The sequence below is a fragment of the Helicoverpa armigera genome, chromosome 6 (assembly GCF_030705265.1).
Source record: "Helicoverpa armigera isolate CAAS_96S chromosome 6, ASM3070526v1, whole genome shotgun sequence".
Classification (NCBI taxonomy): domain Eukaryota; kingdom Metazoa; phylum Arthropoda; class Insecta; order Lepidoptera; family Noctuidae; genus Helicoverpa; species Helicoverpa armigera.
This window is the reverse complement of record NC_087125.1, coordinates 13846100-13863567: the sequence shown is the minus strand read 5'-3', so window position 1 is coordinate 13863567 and position 17468 is coordinate 13846100. Positions and strand designations below refer to the sequence as shown.

The 17468-nt window shown below is 39.3% G+C and overlaps 1 protein-coding gene across 1 annotated transcript; it reads right to left on the bottom strand.

The window, feature by feature from the left end:
- Positions 1-5368: 5368 nt before the first annotated feature.
- Positions 5369-16978, bottom strand: LOC135116987 (uncharacterized; the record flags this gene model as incomplete). Its single annotated transcript, XM_064035091.1, has 9 exons — positions 16474-16978; positions 15909-16040; positions 14108-14196; positions 13490-13582; positions 10427-10484; positions 9964-10062; positions 9422-9602; positions 7006-7130; positions 5369-5573 (listed from the first exon to the last, which is right to left on the bottom strand). Coding segments are annotated over exons 1-9 (1141 nt in total), but the record flags the coding sequence as incomplete, so codon positions are not given.
- Positions 16979-17468: the final 490 nt, after the last annotated feature.

The following is a 17468-nucleotide window of genomic DNA, read 5'->3' as shown; positions in this document are numbered from 1 at the left end:
TATAGAATGCGTCTTGTACAAAATGAAAATCTTGGGAGTTGTAATTAGGTAATTACATAGGTCCTACTTAGCAAGTATATAAACACCCTTCAAGAATAGAGTTTATAGCCAATATACATTTGTCCCAATTAATACGCGCAAAGTCTTTATGACAAATTGAATCTATTTATAAGGTTGAACTTATACAAGGCAAGGCTCTTTCAAGAGCAATTTAATAAACAAACAATTGAAAACTTCATTGGATTGATGGGTCTTCATCATCTAATCTGCATTTATAAAAATTATATGAGCCATCAAGATAAAACCGAACCGGCAAAACACACGAAGATATCTGGTTAAATCGTTAACAGCCGAGTAAAGGGCGCGGCAGTTAAAGCCAAATATTCGTAATTGAGGTTGCGATAAAATTGATCAAAGGTAAGAAGGGCTTGTAGAAATTAGGTTTATACACAAAGTTACGACTGAAATGGCACGTGAAGCGGTGCGCTGGCGCCGGACACGCCTGTCAACGGGGACAGGGTTCTTAAACTATTACAATAACAAAAATAAGTTAGGTATAGTGTAAAATAATAGAGCTAACATGGATAGCAATATTTTGATGATTTGGAGGTCTTGTCCAGGATTACAGCACTTAGAAAGTGGACCTCAACGTAGTTGCGAAAAACATTCGAAATTTGATGTCTCGCACTTTAAGAAAGCTCGGGCCGTTAACATTGATGAATGTTTGGTAGATAAGTGCGTGTCTCCTCTATCTCATTAAATGGGTAATGAACATAAGGCATAGGATAGAACTCTTTACCAACTAAAATACAGTCCACAAACATCAAAACAATGTTACAATATTTTCAAGTAGAGGCCTTTAACCGCTCAAGCTCATCATAACATGAAAAAATTAAATTGAAGAAATTGTTGACCAAAATATCTCAATTGATACGTACCTATTAATATAAAAGATCAAAGAAACTTGCGCGCTACAATGTCGCTATAGTATATAAATTGTAAATTTAAAAAACCCCGACCAAAAAAGTACGCAATAATTATGACAAAAGGTTAAAACGCTAAACCCTATAAAAGCAAAAATAACTTTTAACACTACGTAAACTAAATTTTGTCGTCAGGGGACCGCTCTAATTCATTACTTTAGATACGTGGTTTTTAAACGAATGTTGTAATTAGGTAGGTATCTTTTGATTTATGTAAGTATTTTTGAAGGTAAAAAGCGGTCCCCGACACGTCAAAATTTAGTTTACGTAGTGTTAAAAGTTATTTTGCTTTTATAGGGTTTAGCGTTTTAACCTTTTGTCATAATTATTGCGTACTTTTGGGTCGGGGTTTTTTAAATTTACAATTTAATTTTATTTCACGCTTTTGAAGGAGCTCCTTAATTTTTCCTTCTTTCATTTAATTTATTTTATCTTAAGAAGGGTTCGCTATATGCGATCTCGGCTAAAGGAAGCTGTTTAACAATCCTCATGACAAACTGGCTCTGGGAGAATTGCACAGATTGAGAAACAATAAAGATTAACCTTTGGACATTCTAGATTTTCAGCAAAAATATAAATCGGTTTATCCGTTTCATTCCGGCATTCAGGGTCTCATCCGCCACATCCCATTTCCAGCATCAGGTTCTCGTCAATCAGAAACATGAAGAGAACTCGTCAAGACAAATTCAACGAGCCCAAACTCGATGGGTTTACTAAAAGGCAGTTCAGGGTTACGTCTCCTTCATGCCTAACAGCAGACCAGCTCAGTGGTTCCAAAAGACATTAGTGTTTCAAATTTCAGATCCCACATATACTTGCAAGTAAACTGAGCGTGTAACATTCCTATCACATCTAGCAAACGAGCTGATGACCTTTTGAACCTGAACCGATTTCCACCAAACATAGCTAAGAACACTCCCGACTGACATACCTTTTAAACAAAAAAAACCGCATTACAATCGGATCATCCGTTTGGGAGCTACGATGCCACATACACACACACACACACACACACACAGACACGTCAAACTTATAACACCCCGTCGTTTTTGCGTCGGGGGTTAAAAACATGAAGTTGGTAAATAATTGATGAATTCGGTTAAACTAATTTGAAACCCCTTCACTATTAAATTTTAAAATACATCTTTCGTTTTTACAGATATTCTCAAATACATCTAATATTAGTAAGAATCTTCAGCTAGAAAACAAACAGAAAAACGACCAAACCAATATTGAACAACAGCTGTGGAATCACAACAAACCATAACTGTAAGTACCACACAAACACAACGCACTTACTTTGGTCACATCACTAGCGTCCGAATCCCCGCACATCAAGAGTCCATTGAACATCATGATCGATACTGGTACATCACTATGTTATCGACAACGTAATGACGTGCGCGAGCGCAGCCGGCCGCGCGAATGGATGCGCGCGACGGTGCACGCGACTATAATTAGATCGTCGTAAATAGTCATTTTGAAGGGACGCTGGCCCACTTGTGTTCTTTATTCTCTTAGCGAGTGTTAGGTGACTTTGTTTGTGTAAACAAATATTATTCATCCAAGGGCCGGATTTGGCATTCTAGTAGGTACACCCCTTCATCAATCTAATTGCTATTGAAACTACTTATGAATCATTCTTACAAATGAAGATCCAATAATAAAAATAGTAATAGGAGCCAGAATGTCAGTTCTTTCCTTACCAGGAGTGGGTTGGCTATTCCTTAGAGAGCTCAAAACTCAAAACCGTTGCAAGAAACTAGCAGTCAAAGAGAATGACACAAAAAGAACACCCTATGTATGTGCAGGTAGTTCATTAGTTAAAACCGCGACGCATGTTGTGTTTCGGTTTCCGCCGGCGACGTCCGGCCGTTTCGTCACAACACCAGATAAACATAGACAACATAATGTGTCAAATTGGGATTTCTTCACCACATTCGAGATTCAGAAATTCTGTTGGCATCTTGTATTTCAAGAATGATACAAATTCAAAGAATTTTGTAATTTACCAAATTTCTTCCTACTCCTACGTAACAGTGAACTTTCAGAATGTATATAGAGGTAGGTTCAGATGAATAAATGTATGTAGTAGCGTATAAACCGATTGATATCTAACACCCACAACCTAGAACATATTGTGGGATATTTAAATACTTATTTCTATCTTCAACCGTTACCACTATTTAACTTGAAAAATTGCACCCGAAAGGTGTAGAACTCCTGCCTTCCTTGCAGTTAGATATTGATTTATTTGAACCAAGTAATTATTGCTGAAATACATACTTTCATGACCTTGCGGCTACATTGATTCCCAGAGGATTTCTTTTTCGACCTAAAACAAATTATTTAACATTTAACTATAATCAAAATAAAGTTGCAGTTGGCAAAAACAGATTAACACACGAAATATACTTACGAACATCCCCCACAACATGACGGCTCGTCCTTAACCTGAAGAAGACATAAAATTATTTTATTGGCTAATAAACATGGAATACATTTCAAATATATTCTTGGAGGATATTGAACTTTTATTTCGGCCTAGACATACGTTCTGCGTTTCAGATCTACTTATCAGTCGTTACTGTTGCTAGATTGCAGTAATCTTTCTGGAGTTCATTTACTAATTGAATCTCTAGCAAAGAGTTGGAATAGTACCTGCCATTTTGAATCTGAGCGAAAGACTTGCTCATCTGTGAATCAGTTATCTTATTCCTAAGAGAAGGGCCAACTCAAAACAGCATACATAAAATTAATGGTTATTTATCTCACCTTCGAGCAGTCGCAGCAGTTCTCGCTGGTGTAGTGACCCTGAAACCAGGTCGCTACTATAAACCCGTCCGCGACTCGTAAACCGACCGCGTCAACTTCGGCACCGTGTTACAAGATATATTTAGATAGAAATAAAGTATACAGCGACTCGTTATGGGGTTGTATTACAGAAGACTAGATATAAAATTAAATTTATGTTGAAATGTGTGTTGGGACGAATGATGATGAATGTGTGGTGTTACAAGAATGGATAAAGTGAGGAATGATTACATTAGAGGAAGTCTGAAAGTAGCGCCAGTTACAGAAAAGATGAGAAGTAGAAGATTGTCATGGTATGGACATGTAATGAGGAGGGATGATACGCATGCAACAAAGTGTGTGCTAAGTATGAATGTAGATGGATGGAGAGGAAGAGGAAGACCTAAGAAAAGATGGATGGATTGCCTGAAAGATGATATGAATAGGAAGGGAGTGAGTGTCAGTATGACGAGTGACAGGGGAAAATGGAAGAAAATGACATATTGCGCCGACCCAAGTAATATTTGGGAACAGGGCAAGAGAAAAGTGTGTTGGGACGAATTGAATATGGGGTTGAATCGCTGCAGCGTCAGGTAGAAAATTTCGTTTGAGCCTTATGATTCTACTTTTGCTTCTGCCCGCGACTTCGTACGCGGATCCTGTCCCTTATGCCAGCGACTGCGGGGTCAGCAAAATTAAAGATCTGGATCGTCTGATGTTGAATTTAAAGGTTGACGGAAAACAACAGAATACGCAAAATCATTCGAAACGTTCCATATATTTAACTTTTGTACGTCAACGGCAAAAGCACAGCAGACTTAACAAAACGCTAAGAACTAAAGCGCAATAGGCGTGACCATAGGGATAAAAGTAGTGATTCTAATAAGTCCGCATTTAAGTGGTTTTCTGAACGGACCCTTAAATAACAAAGTAGTGGTGACCTAGTGTTTAGAGAACCAATCTCTCAAGTATGAGTGTGTGACTGCGATTCCAGGTCTGGCAAGTACTTGCCAATGCAACTTTTCTTAGTTCGTATGTACTTTCTAAGAATATTTTGGCCACCAATTACCGGTTTTGGAGGAGCTGTCATTTCTAGTGTGTCCCTGTCATTGAACATCCTTGGCAGTCGTTATGGGCAGTCAGAAGCCAGTAAGTGTGCCAGTTTACCAAGATGTATTGGGTTGAGCGGGTAACTGGGTTGTGGAGGTCAGATAGGCAGTCGTTTCTTGTAAAACACTGGTACTCTGGACCTTAACGTAGTTCAATTGAATTATAGCCTATATGTTGCCCCGACTTTATACCGATACAATAAAGAAAAATCATTGAAATCCGTCCAGTAGTTCCGAAGATTAGCGTGTACAAACAAACAGACATACAGACATACAGACATACAGACAATTTTTTTTTTTTGGTTTGTGCTCCATTACTGTTTCTAAACCCAACCCACTTATTATTTTTTAATATATTCAATGTACAGACACAGTTTTTACAGATTTATTATATGTAATAGAATAGATATAAAGGACATTAAATTCCAAATGAGGGCTAAAATGTTTGCCAGTGTACAGTTAAGTAGATGAAATGCGTCTTACCTAGGACTAGAGGCACCACTGTTCCTAGCTCCTTCATTGAAATACAACTGTTCAACACATGTTGAATCTGGCGTATCTCGGACAGTATCCGAACGCACCGCAGCACAGCCTTCTTCTTGGAGTCTCGGTCTCGTTTACATTCCTTGGTCTCCTTAGCGAGGAGCTCCTGGGAGACCCTTACAGGAACAGCCGGAACTGGTAGAGGCTCGTGGGGACAAGTTCTTGGATTCAGTGCATAGCTTGAAGGTAGGGTAGAGATCGCCTACCGACGCGTCTGATGCCAGGATCGGCGCTGATGTGGACTGCGAGCAAAACATATCATGAGTCAGATTTTAGACACAATTTGGGATGAGATGACATCAGATAAAAAGTAATGGAAGAGGAAGACACACTACTGCGTCCCGAATAATATCGACGTAAGGGCAGGAGGATGATGAGTATGCTGATCTGTTGAGGATGAGTCACCCGGTTGGGTGGTTTAATTTTCTGTAGCTCTTAATCAATTTAGGAGCACTACTCCAAAACGGATAAATAACGAGGCAATCATAACAAACAATTAGCTTCACATAATTACTGGTGGAGATCAAAGGGATAAAACAAAAACAAGTGGAACGCACTCTCTCAACGGACATTCGGTATAGATGTCGCGCAGGTGCCGAGCGGCACAACGCTCACGTTGGGAGTCGATGTCCGCGCGTTGAACGAACAGAGCGCCTGGGTAACATACGACACAAAGTAACAAAAATAAACGCACTAATGCACATATAAATAAAAATAATGATTACAAAATTGGAGATTGAAGAAAAACATATGATTCGCATGATAATTGCTTATCAAACTCTATAAATATGATGAGTGGATAGAATGAACATCGTTAGTTGGTCCAAACACAGGATACTTAAACAAATCAATTTGGTGGCTGTTAGGAATAATTGAAATGATCAAAGTATCTTACCTTGATATATCGCTTCGTATTTGACAGTTACGGCACTTATTCGGGGATAATAAGTAATAACAATAAATAAACATCACAGACATTCCTTAGACGCGACGAAAGGAACAGTCGTGGAAAATTACTTTCATCATGCAGTTAAAACACATTTTAATCGGCCCAGGCCTCCATCTGGTTTAATATCTAGCTCTATTCAGTTCTATGTTCCTTTAATTCAAAATAAAATTTATATAAATGATTATTCAGTAAACAAAGTACCTGTATTTTACGCCTGTTTTTAAAATCATTTTTTCTGTGAAAACTTTTCTTAATAACATTAATTCTTAGTTTAGCCTGCGAAACCAACTGGAATTTATGAATGACAGGTTTCTTGAAGTATTCAGTATATATTTTGACATTTGCACTACTTAATTAATTAGGCAGCTACCATAAGTTCTGTAGCCTCAAATGAAGATATTCCCATATGAAAATCGAGACGTTGCATAATTTCGATTCAAAGTCACCCATAAAACTACAACATACATAGTTTAATAATATCATAAAGGTATAAAATGTCTAGTCAACATTGATGGACTCGTCGTTAGAGGTTGACGGGCGAGCGGCATCGTAAAGTATTGCAGCGACGCATCGCGCAGCGGCACGTCGCGCTTGCGCGCGGCTGTGCGCGCACGCACGCGATCGTCACCGAGTCGTACGACACGGCCGACGCGTGCGGGCACTCGCCGTCGCCACTTACGTAGTCCTTGGACTTGAGGCTTGTGATCTCCGTTGTGTCTTTTAGCTGTGGAATATTGCTGATGCTGTACCGGTCTGAGGCAAAATTTTGGAACGTTAAACAAATAAAGAGGCAATAAATGTAACAACAGCGGATCAGGGGTAGGTCTGATTCATGACCCTGAGGCCAGGTTCAGGACCTAAGAGGACCAATAATTGAAATGGTTAAACACGATGTTTTTATGTTTTGTTATAAGTATAAGATAATTTTATTCCGAAAATTCTAGCTCGCTACGCTCGCGAGTAAATGACTATGTCTGTACTGTATTTCTGATTGTTTTATTATTGTTATTGACGCACCGAATCAACGAACACAAATGGCACTCGCTCTAATCACGGTTCCTTTTTTTGTACGTAATTCCCAGTCTGATTTGTGAGTCTTCGAACAAATAATTTAAAAAGTTCGCGCTCGCTGCGCTCGCGGCTACTTGTTGCTTTACAACAGTGGTTCTTAACCGGTGGTCCGCCAACCATGGTGGTCCTGTAGGCATTCCAAATGGTCCGCGGCTTTGCTTCTCGACGTTGCTATATATGTTATCTAACTTTATTTTTATGACTTATCTATGCGCGCGGGTTTTCGCAACTTACGTAATTTTGGTTTTGAGTCCAAAAATAATTAAAATTTCGCGCTCCTTCGCTGTATTCAGACACTATATTTGTTTTGCATTTGACAGCAATCAAAGTTAAGTACGTATGCGCTAAATTTTACGTAATATTTGGTTTTTAAGTCCCATAAAATTACGCGCTCGCTTCGCTCGCGCATTTGGAAACTTCACGTAGGCATACGTTTATCGTTCTTTGCATTTGCTTACCTAGAACTGCCGACATGCGTTTTACTTTAGTAATTGCTGAGACCAAAAATTCATAAATTAGTAAAGGAATGCAGTCACAAAAATATCATTAAACTACTAATAAAAGAAATGAGTGCTAATTATAAAGTATCCTTGTATTCTTTATCAAGGAACTCTCAATTTAGGTAAACCGATGAGGTGGTCCCCGGCAAGACGAACTTTAGTTAAAGTGGTTCCTCATGTGAAAAAAAAAGGTTAAGAACCACTGCTTTACAATGTACTTAATCAGGTGCTTCTGTGTCGTAGACTTAAAATTCTTACGCTCGCTTTGCTCTCGCAATATTATCTACCTTGCCAGATAGCTTCATAAGTCAAAATATAGCAAAAATATATTAATGGAGTCCTCAAAAAACAAAACAGTTTGCGCTGACTGCTTGTTACTTTTAGCCTTTTAAAACTATGAACTTTTTGTGTCCAAAATTAAAAAATTGCTAATTTTACAATTACGTTGTCCTGTCTCCACTTTCATAACTTAAATCTGGCCAACAGTTTGGAGCCCACAATGATTTGGAAACATTTTTAAAAGTCCTTTAACTACCAAAAAGTGACTTTCGTTCGAACGTTCTTATTTATATCCTTGTAAAGGACTTCAGATCAATATGTACTACTCAAAATCTTTCAATAGATACATAGGTAGCCTTGGGTGCATGATTGCACCAAAGCGCTACATGAGCTAGAGACGGCCCTGATCTCATGAACACCCTTACCAATAGTAAGACAGTTGAAATTTTCAAAGAAAATATTTTACGTCGCCGTCCCGTCCCGCCGCGCCACGCCCGCTGTGCAGAGACCATTATACAGCAAAGCGTTTTCATCTGCACTTAGTCCTCGGACTGAAAAAATTTTCGCTCGCTTCGCTCGCGCTTTCAATTCGCAACTGTGATCCGAAATCGCGTTCACTCGAAAAGCTCGGACCATTTTCTACATAAATACACTTTTTAACTTTAGTCCTCGACCTAACAAAATTTTAGTCAACTTCGCTCGCGCTTTTTATTTCGCACGTGTGTGGCAGGTATATATCGCGCAGCGCGCTCACTCGGGCCATTTTCTACATGAAAACACGCGATCGTAACATTCGTAAAAATTTCGAGCTCGCTACAATCGCGCTTATTGTATTTACTTTTAATATGAAAGAAGTATACGCTACAATATAATATTTTTGGTGACCGACTGCTGACCCCCTGCGCCAATTGGAACGTTTAAAAATAAAGGGAATTATAGAGACTCTCTTGGACCCTAAAGACTATTCGCAACTTCAGCCAGAAATATTATAATAAGAAGGCAAATAATAAGAAATGTATACTAATTTTGCTAAGACCATTAATCTATTAAAGTAGTTCGTTGACTGACAGAATCCTAATGAGAGGTACACGCACTCGAATGAAGACCTAGATAAAGCAGTCACGTTACTTGTGTCTTTATCTGTTCCCAATAAATTTGAGTAGTTTTAATGACGAACATTGTCTTCCACCGTACCTTCGCCTTGGCCTGCTTGAGCTGGCGCCGCATCTCGCGAATGATCTCGTCCTTGAACTGCGCGCGCATGTTGGCGGCGCGGCACTGCTCGTCGAGCGCTGCGCACGCGCCGCATCGAGTGCATCTCCTCCGACAGGTTCACGTTCACCTTGCGCAGAGCGCGGATGCTGTCGCCACTCGACTGCTGGGAAAATGTGCTACATCAGACAAATATTGGTTAAAGGGAGATTTTTTAACGTTTTAGCTACATTACATGTCTTGGAGAGATGTCCTGGTTTTAGGCCTATTCAGAGTCCCTCTCTAGTGTCCTGATAGAAGTTAACACGAAACCTGTACAACATATCTTAGAACCACGCAGATGCCTTTATTCCTCACTTTTCTATTTTGCAAAGTAATCTAGTAAAATTATGTACCATACACCTATAGTAATTTCTGACTGTCTAACGCGTATAAGATATGACTTTATTGACACCAAAACAGAAGAATAACTTATCTAAGTGACAACAACAGTAATGCTGAGTGAAGGAGTTGGTCTACGTTACCTTGAGGTTGCTCTCCATCTTCTGAACTCGTTCCTGATACTTGAGCGTCTCGTCGCGCAGCAGCTCGCTGAAATCCTTGACGGGCTCCCATTCGCCACACTGGGGCCGCACACCAAATCAACACGTACATACAAAAGGGTGCCTTACATTACCATGAATTGAGTGAAGTAAATATGTCAAAAATTCAAGATGCTCCGTTGACTTGTCAACGAAAATCCGTTCACCATAATACTTTAGAAACCTGTGTAACTTTCATAGCATGGGACAGTATTTTGGCTGCCAGGTCAACATAGAATAATTCAGAACATCCGAAAACTAATTAGCATCTCGAATCTTAATGACAGTTTTAAACCAGGAAGGCTAAGCTCTACAAAAGTATCATGTGTTTGGACCGCAGCAACAGAATTCCTAACACTTATACTACAAACTATTAAGTCTATGTATACTATTGCGATGGGCATACCTCTCTCCCCGTGCAACACATGCCTGCCATCACCTCTGCATCTTTCTTGGCCACCTCACTACGGACAAATTACCTGTATTATCTACAGAAACATTTAACAAGATCAACTTTCCTGAAATCTGTGCCTGATCACGTTTTCCATATTTTGTCTTATTGTTCCCTAAAACTCTAGGCTAACTTTGCACCTGTACACAATGATACTATGTTAATGGGCCAGGCGCTATCACACCACGGCCCATTTACTTAGGAAATGGAAAAACGAAGTATTTTTGTATCGTCACGTCAGCCGGATTTCATCTGTCTCGCGTTCAAAATCTATCGCAGGATGTCGTTCCGGGATTAGGTACCTACATGTTCGAATACGTTTATTGTATTTTTAACTAAGTAGTTCTTGTTTACATATATTATGGGTTTTGGTTGTTTCTATGACGAATTATGATCCATTATCTATTATTAATAACTAGCTTCTGCCCGCGACTTCGTACGCGGATCCTGTCCCTTATGCCAGCGACTACGGGGTCAGCAAAATCAAAGATCTGAATCGTCTGATATTGAATTTTAAGGGCCCGTTGACTTGAAAACAACGGAATACGTATTGCCATTAGAAACGTTCCATATATTTAATTTTTGTACTTCAACGGCTAAAGCACAGCAGACTAAACAAAACGCTGGGAACTGAACCGCAATAGACGCGACCATAGGGATAAAAGTAGTGATTCTAATTAGTCCACATTTAAGTTGTGTGTGGCAAAAATATTACACGTATTATTACGTTAAAAAACATTAAATGTTTCTGAGATGACAAAGTCGTGATGACTTAGTGGAATTCGTGGTGGTTTAGTGGGTAGAGAACCAATCTCTCAAGTATGAGCGTACGTCTTTGATTCCAGGTCTGGCAAGTACCTGCCAATGCAACTTTTCTAAGTTCGTATGTACTTTCTACGTATATTTTGGATACCAATGACCGTTATTTAGAGGGCATGTTAAACTGTAGGTTCCGGCTGTCATTAAACATTTTTGGCAGTCGTTATGGGTAGTCAGAAGCCAGTAAGTCTGACCAGTTTTACCAAGGGGTGTTGGGTTGAGCGGGTAACCGGGTTGTGGAGGTCAGATAGGCAGTCGCTCCTTGTAAAACACTGGTACTCAGTTGCATCATGACTGGAAGTCGACTCTAACATAATTGGGACAAAGGCTCTTAAGATAATAACGACAATAATAATGAGATCATCGTCATCATCATCGCAGGACATCTGAGGCTGATGACGGGGAGTAGCTACCCCGCGGGGCTATATACTAGTTCTCCAGGGAGAGTATACTGTCCCCCATCTCCGGCCGGTCGGAGTGAACCATGACGGGGGTAGGTCTCACGCCTCTGGCTTGGCTTGGCCGTCCAGAGTGGAGTCGCTAGAGCAGGGTTAGTAGCCCTGCTCGGAGGATAGGTGCCTCGTGGCAAGTAATTTTCATCCACAGTTAGCAATGGTATAGCACAGAACCGGGGATTGTCTTTTTTTTAACGACGTCCACCGGGGATTGTCCTTGGGTTCATTTCTATAGTGTATAAAGGGATAATCGTCGGTTTTGTGCCACAATTTCATTAAAGTTGTCTCAAAAGGGCTTCAGCGTGTTGGCTTCGGCCCCACGTTTGCCTCCCAAAAATTCGGAACTCTGAGTCCCGAGGTCTGGAAGAGACATACAAAATAATAATGAGATATAACGCAACAAATTCGGAGAGTGGGGGCTCGTGACGAAACGTCTAGGTATGTAAAATTTGTACTAAGCAGTGACTTAACACAAAATTCTTTAATTATATTATTAATATTTTAGGGTTATCTAAAAGACGGACTAATTACTTTTTTTTTGATTCACCATACCTATTTCATAACATTCATTTCTATACATTTCAAGTGTAGTATTACTCTTGAAGTTCTACATCAGGTGTTCCAGATCTTCGATGTATATACGTCAATAGAGAGTGCTTATCAGATTGAACAACTTTTGCTAAAACGTCACACCTCTATATGCTATAGTCTAGCTGGGCCCCTGGAGTTCCACATCAGGTATTTTAGATCTTCAATTTGTATAAGTCAATAGAAAGTGCTTATCAGATTGAACAACTTTTGCTAAAACGTCACACCTCTATATGCTATAGTCTAGCTGGGCCCCTGGAGTTCCACATCAGGTGTTTTAGATCTTCAATTTGTATAAGTCGTTAGAAAGTGCTTATCAAATTGAACAACTTTTGCTAAAACGTCATATCTGTATATGGTACAGAGAAGCTGGGCTCTTGGGGTTCCACATCAGGTGTTCCAGATCTTAAAATTTATTATCTCAGCTGAAAGTGCTCATCACATGAAACAATTTTGCCATGGCACCATTTTTCTATCTCTTATGGTTTTGTTGGTCTGTTAGTGTTCTGCATCAGGTCTTCAAGTTTTGAAGATAAATTATAGCCTATATGTTGACCAGGCTTAATACTGATACAACAAAGAAAAAATCATTGAAATCCGTAAAGTAGTTCCGAAGATTAGCGTGTACAAACAAACAGACATACAGACATACAGACATACAGACAAACAGACAGAATTTTTTTTTTGGATTTGTGCTCCATTACTGTTTCTAAACCCCACCCAATTATTTTTTAATATATTCAATGTACAGACACAGTTTTTTTACAGATTTATTATATGTATAGATATTTATCTCCTACTGTTTTCACGGAAACTACCTACTTATTTCCAGCAATTAAATCAAATAGTTATCCATTTTCAAGCAGAGGAGTCCAGATTTTTTGGCACCTGAACTAGCTACTCAAAAGTTGAAGAGTTTTTTTTCTTGAATGTGCTAATTTCAGTGTTATCTGGGAAGATTAGAAAAATTATTCCAATGTTCGATAACCCTTCCTCGACTCACTTGTCGAGGCTGTAAGCCAGGTAGCCAAATTTCTTTCCGGGCGCATGATCGATATAGTTCCTGCTACTATGGGATGTGGGTGAAACCGCTGGCGGAAGCGAGCGGTTTAATAACTAAAATAAAGAACTGTAACGTATTGTGTAAAACACTTACGGCGTATGATACTTGCAGCTGGACATCTCCTTCCTGAGGTTCATGATCGTCTGTTCATATGTCTGGGCGTCTTTGTTCAACTGTCTTATTTCTCTGTTAAACAGTATACAAATACGTACATAGATAAATGATGAATAAATATAGGTGCAGCGTAAACAAGAAAAACACCAGAATATGGACACTAATGGGTACAATTATTCTTGACGACATAAAAAAAAATAGTTTACTGTTTTTGTCTAATCTAAGCATAGGTAATCTACAAAACATAAAGCATATCTACCTAAGCACTACGTTTGCTTTAACTTCTGAGCAATACTATCCGTCAGTTGCACAAAGATCAATTAAAATTAAAGCTTCATTAAATCATTGCACTTACTATATTGTTGGCAAAGAGTCAGCCATAGATTTAAAGAAGTGCAGCTGACGGTATATTGCTAAAGTTGCCTGTTGTTCTTTTTTTTTCGAAAAAAAGGCTAAGGACTTTCCCAAAAACCTTCGATCAGTCATTAGAAGATGATTGATCGATCTGAAGAGCAAGGATATTCCAGAAAAAAGTCTGACTATAGTAAACAGGTACTGATTTCCATTACATTATTTACGTCATAGTATATAAGTTACCTGTCTTTTGCAATGTTTTCCTTTTGTAAGGCCTCGTTTAATAATTTCAGTTCCGATACTTTTCCGCATACTATGTTCTTCGAACTTCTCTGTAGACATTATACTTTTACTAAGTAATAGACATAGACACATTTGAGTAGGGATGCACTTACACTACTAGGTATTCTAAAGGTCAACAATCTTGATAGGAATTTTACCCAAAAACAAGCTAAACATAAACCATTGGTTGAAATAACGGCTTAATTGATCAGGCAATTGTTACCAGGTATATGTTAGGTAAGGTGAAAGGTGTTTATGATAATTTAAGCCAGTTTTTTAAATAAAATGTCATATCAAGATTGCTTGTGTTTATTTAGTCTCTCGTTTTCAGGGTACGTGTGTTAGGACTAAAATCGCAAATCATTCTCCTTTCAAAGTACCTTTTATGTAGGTAAGCAGTAAACAAGACGAAGTACCTACAAATAAAAATAATAACACAGGCATGAAGTGTGTAAAACAATATAATATTGTATATAATCAAATAAAATTCAAAAATCAATATAGACGTAGTAAGTAGTAGATAGTTCTATCCGACTTTGTAGAGGCGACTGTTTTTATATCTGCTCGTGTCATGTTTCAAGTTGTTCCCCCGTGGCTTGCCCGTGTCTCCCTGTTCCAGCTCTCTCTTCGGACGCCTGTTATACAAAAATATAGGATTCAAATACTAATAGTTATAAACACTAAAATCATAAGCACTAACTTAACTATAACCCAGACACACCTTAACTTATTGGGTATATTTAATCTGTTATCAGCATACTAAAAAGCTTTTCGTTTCTTAACCATCGAAAGTCAAATAAACCAAAGCTACAAAACTGCCTCTTTCAGCAGCCAGTAACAAACGAATGGCTACACCACTTTACAACAATAAACAGTACTCACCATTCAACGGATCCAAATATATCAGACTCTGTGACCTCAAAGAAGTGAATGCCATCTAGCGTGCAATAGTCGAACTCGCGCAGTCGCCGCAGCACCTCCACCAGCCCGCGCAGGTCCGAGTCCTTGCGCGCCAGGCGCCGGCGCAGCGCCGCGCACTCCGCGCGGACCTCGGACACCACCTGACGGGACAGACGGATATACACTGTGGGCCAAATAACTGGACGACACTGAGGCCAGGGTTTCCAAAGTAATCGTCAGTGAAAAGTGTTATCGTGCGTATTTGAAACTGAAATTAGACTGAATAGCAGAATTTTAGAAGGCGTAAATTACAGCCTCCAAACAAGTTTTGGTACACCCCTTCCCATGTGAGGTTTTGAAATTTATAATTTCGCACGATAACATTTTCTCGCTGACCATACTGTGCGGAGACGTTTGGAAACCCTAACTTCAGAAAAGTCCAGTTATTTTGAACGCAGTGTACACATGCGCCAGATGACACATTGTATAGTATTTTAGGAATGAGATCCACATTCAACATCACCAGGAAAGCAGGGTCTGACATCAGGTGGTGTTCGAGTGCCTACGAGGTTCAATAACGATATAATGCACCATAGAATTGTGCCACGAGTACCTAAACCTCCAACATATGGCAGAAACTGCTTTTCCCATTAATACCAACAAAAATCCTCTCCATAAAAGTTATTTGAATATTCCCGACCACGGCCTCGCGTTTGAATACATCATCGCATCGGCATCGCAAAACCAAGAACCATTATAACTTGTCCCGAGAAAGACACTGTACAAGAGTGGCGGTTTGACTCCGATCACGTTTACATTCATACAAACCACACGTTTCGTCTTAGAGTGGAGGTTGTCTTACCTCGCTGTTCCTGCGGCGTTCGACCAACAACTTAGTGGTGGCCTCTGTCTCTAGCTCCTCGACAGCACGCGCCAGCAACGTGTTCTGTCCCACCAGGTCCCCCACCCACGCGCGAAGCACCTCCACTTGCATCTGTCCAGGGAATGTAACATGCACGAGTCATTCCATGTGATTTTTGGCTCAATAATTAATGTGCAATCTCATTAATAAAAATGGTGAACCGCCTAGAAGCATCTAAGATTTTACGATAAGTCTTCTGAAATGCGATGCCCTAGTAAATCAAGATACCATATTGGTACCATTATATGTTGTAGGAAGACCATCATACACACATCACACCTGTCTCAAATATAGCTAAAACAATTAAATTATTTATGATAATGCTACGAAACTAAAAACATTTCAAGACAACAAATTTTTGTAGAAAAGCCCCTACTAAAGCCCTATTCTATGTCAAGAACATAAATCTGATGTGACGTATAAATGTAATATGTTTCAGATACCTTTCTCCTTTTCGAAAAGAGACTACATAATATCACATTTGATACAATAATGTTTCACAGACCTGTAGCTTGGTAGGGCCCGAAGCCTTCTCGATGTGTTCCATCTTCTCCTCGTAGAGCCGCTGTATGTCCTTGAGGATCTCAAGCGTGGGTCCCCCCTTGCAGACGCACAGCCCTGTGTCGCGCTCCGCTAGTTCACAATCCACCACGTTCTGATCCATTGGGAGTAATTTCTTGCTAAAGATATTGTTGCATTGTAAAAAAAGGTGCGAAATTCAGCCTGCGTCACTTTGATAGGTTTTGATATTTTTTTTTTGTTGTGAGGTTTTCTGGCTGGCAGATGAAGAGGTATGCGACCTTTTTGTTCGATAATTTTTATATGGCCTCTTTTGCCCCGTGAATATACTCATCTATGGTGGCATTGTAACGAATTAATTTCAATGAAATATAATATCTCGTTATCGGCTCATGTTATGACTCATCTAGAAGACAAGCGGATTTGACTTTTTAAAAACTCAAAAGTAATTACGATGTGGAGTTAACGTTGAATTTGTTATATTCAGTTTTGAAAAGACGTTACGATGCGCTTCGACTCTGCACTAGTATAAATTGAACCTAACATTTATAGACGAGTGGAAAGTGCGGCGCTTACGCCAAGCCGACGGTATCTGCGATAAAAAACAAGTTATGGAAAGGAAGAGATAATAAAACGACAAGTACTATACAAGTGTGTATATTTGGATTATATTAATTTGGCTAATTCTTTGTACCTAGTGTATATTCACAGTAAGCTTCTATATTTAGTGTTTCACACGACATTTACATACATTCATACATAGGTATACATACTTAGAGCCAGAAAACACTTACCGAAGCGGCATTCTATGCCAAAGGGAATATCAACATAGCTTACATTGAAATAGAGTTCAATAGACTTGCGTACTTGACCTTACTTCGTGACTTGCGAAGTGGGCAACACTTGCTTAATTTGTATTGATTATTTAAAATGTTGTCTTATAAACAGCCTTGGAAAACTGAGAGCTGGCCCAAAGTATTT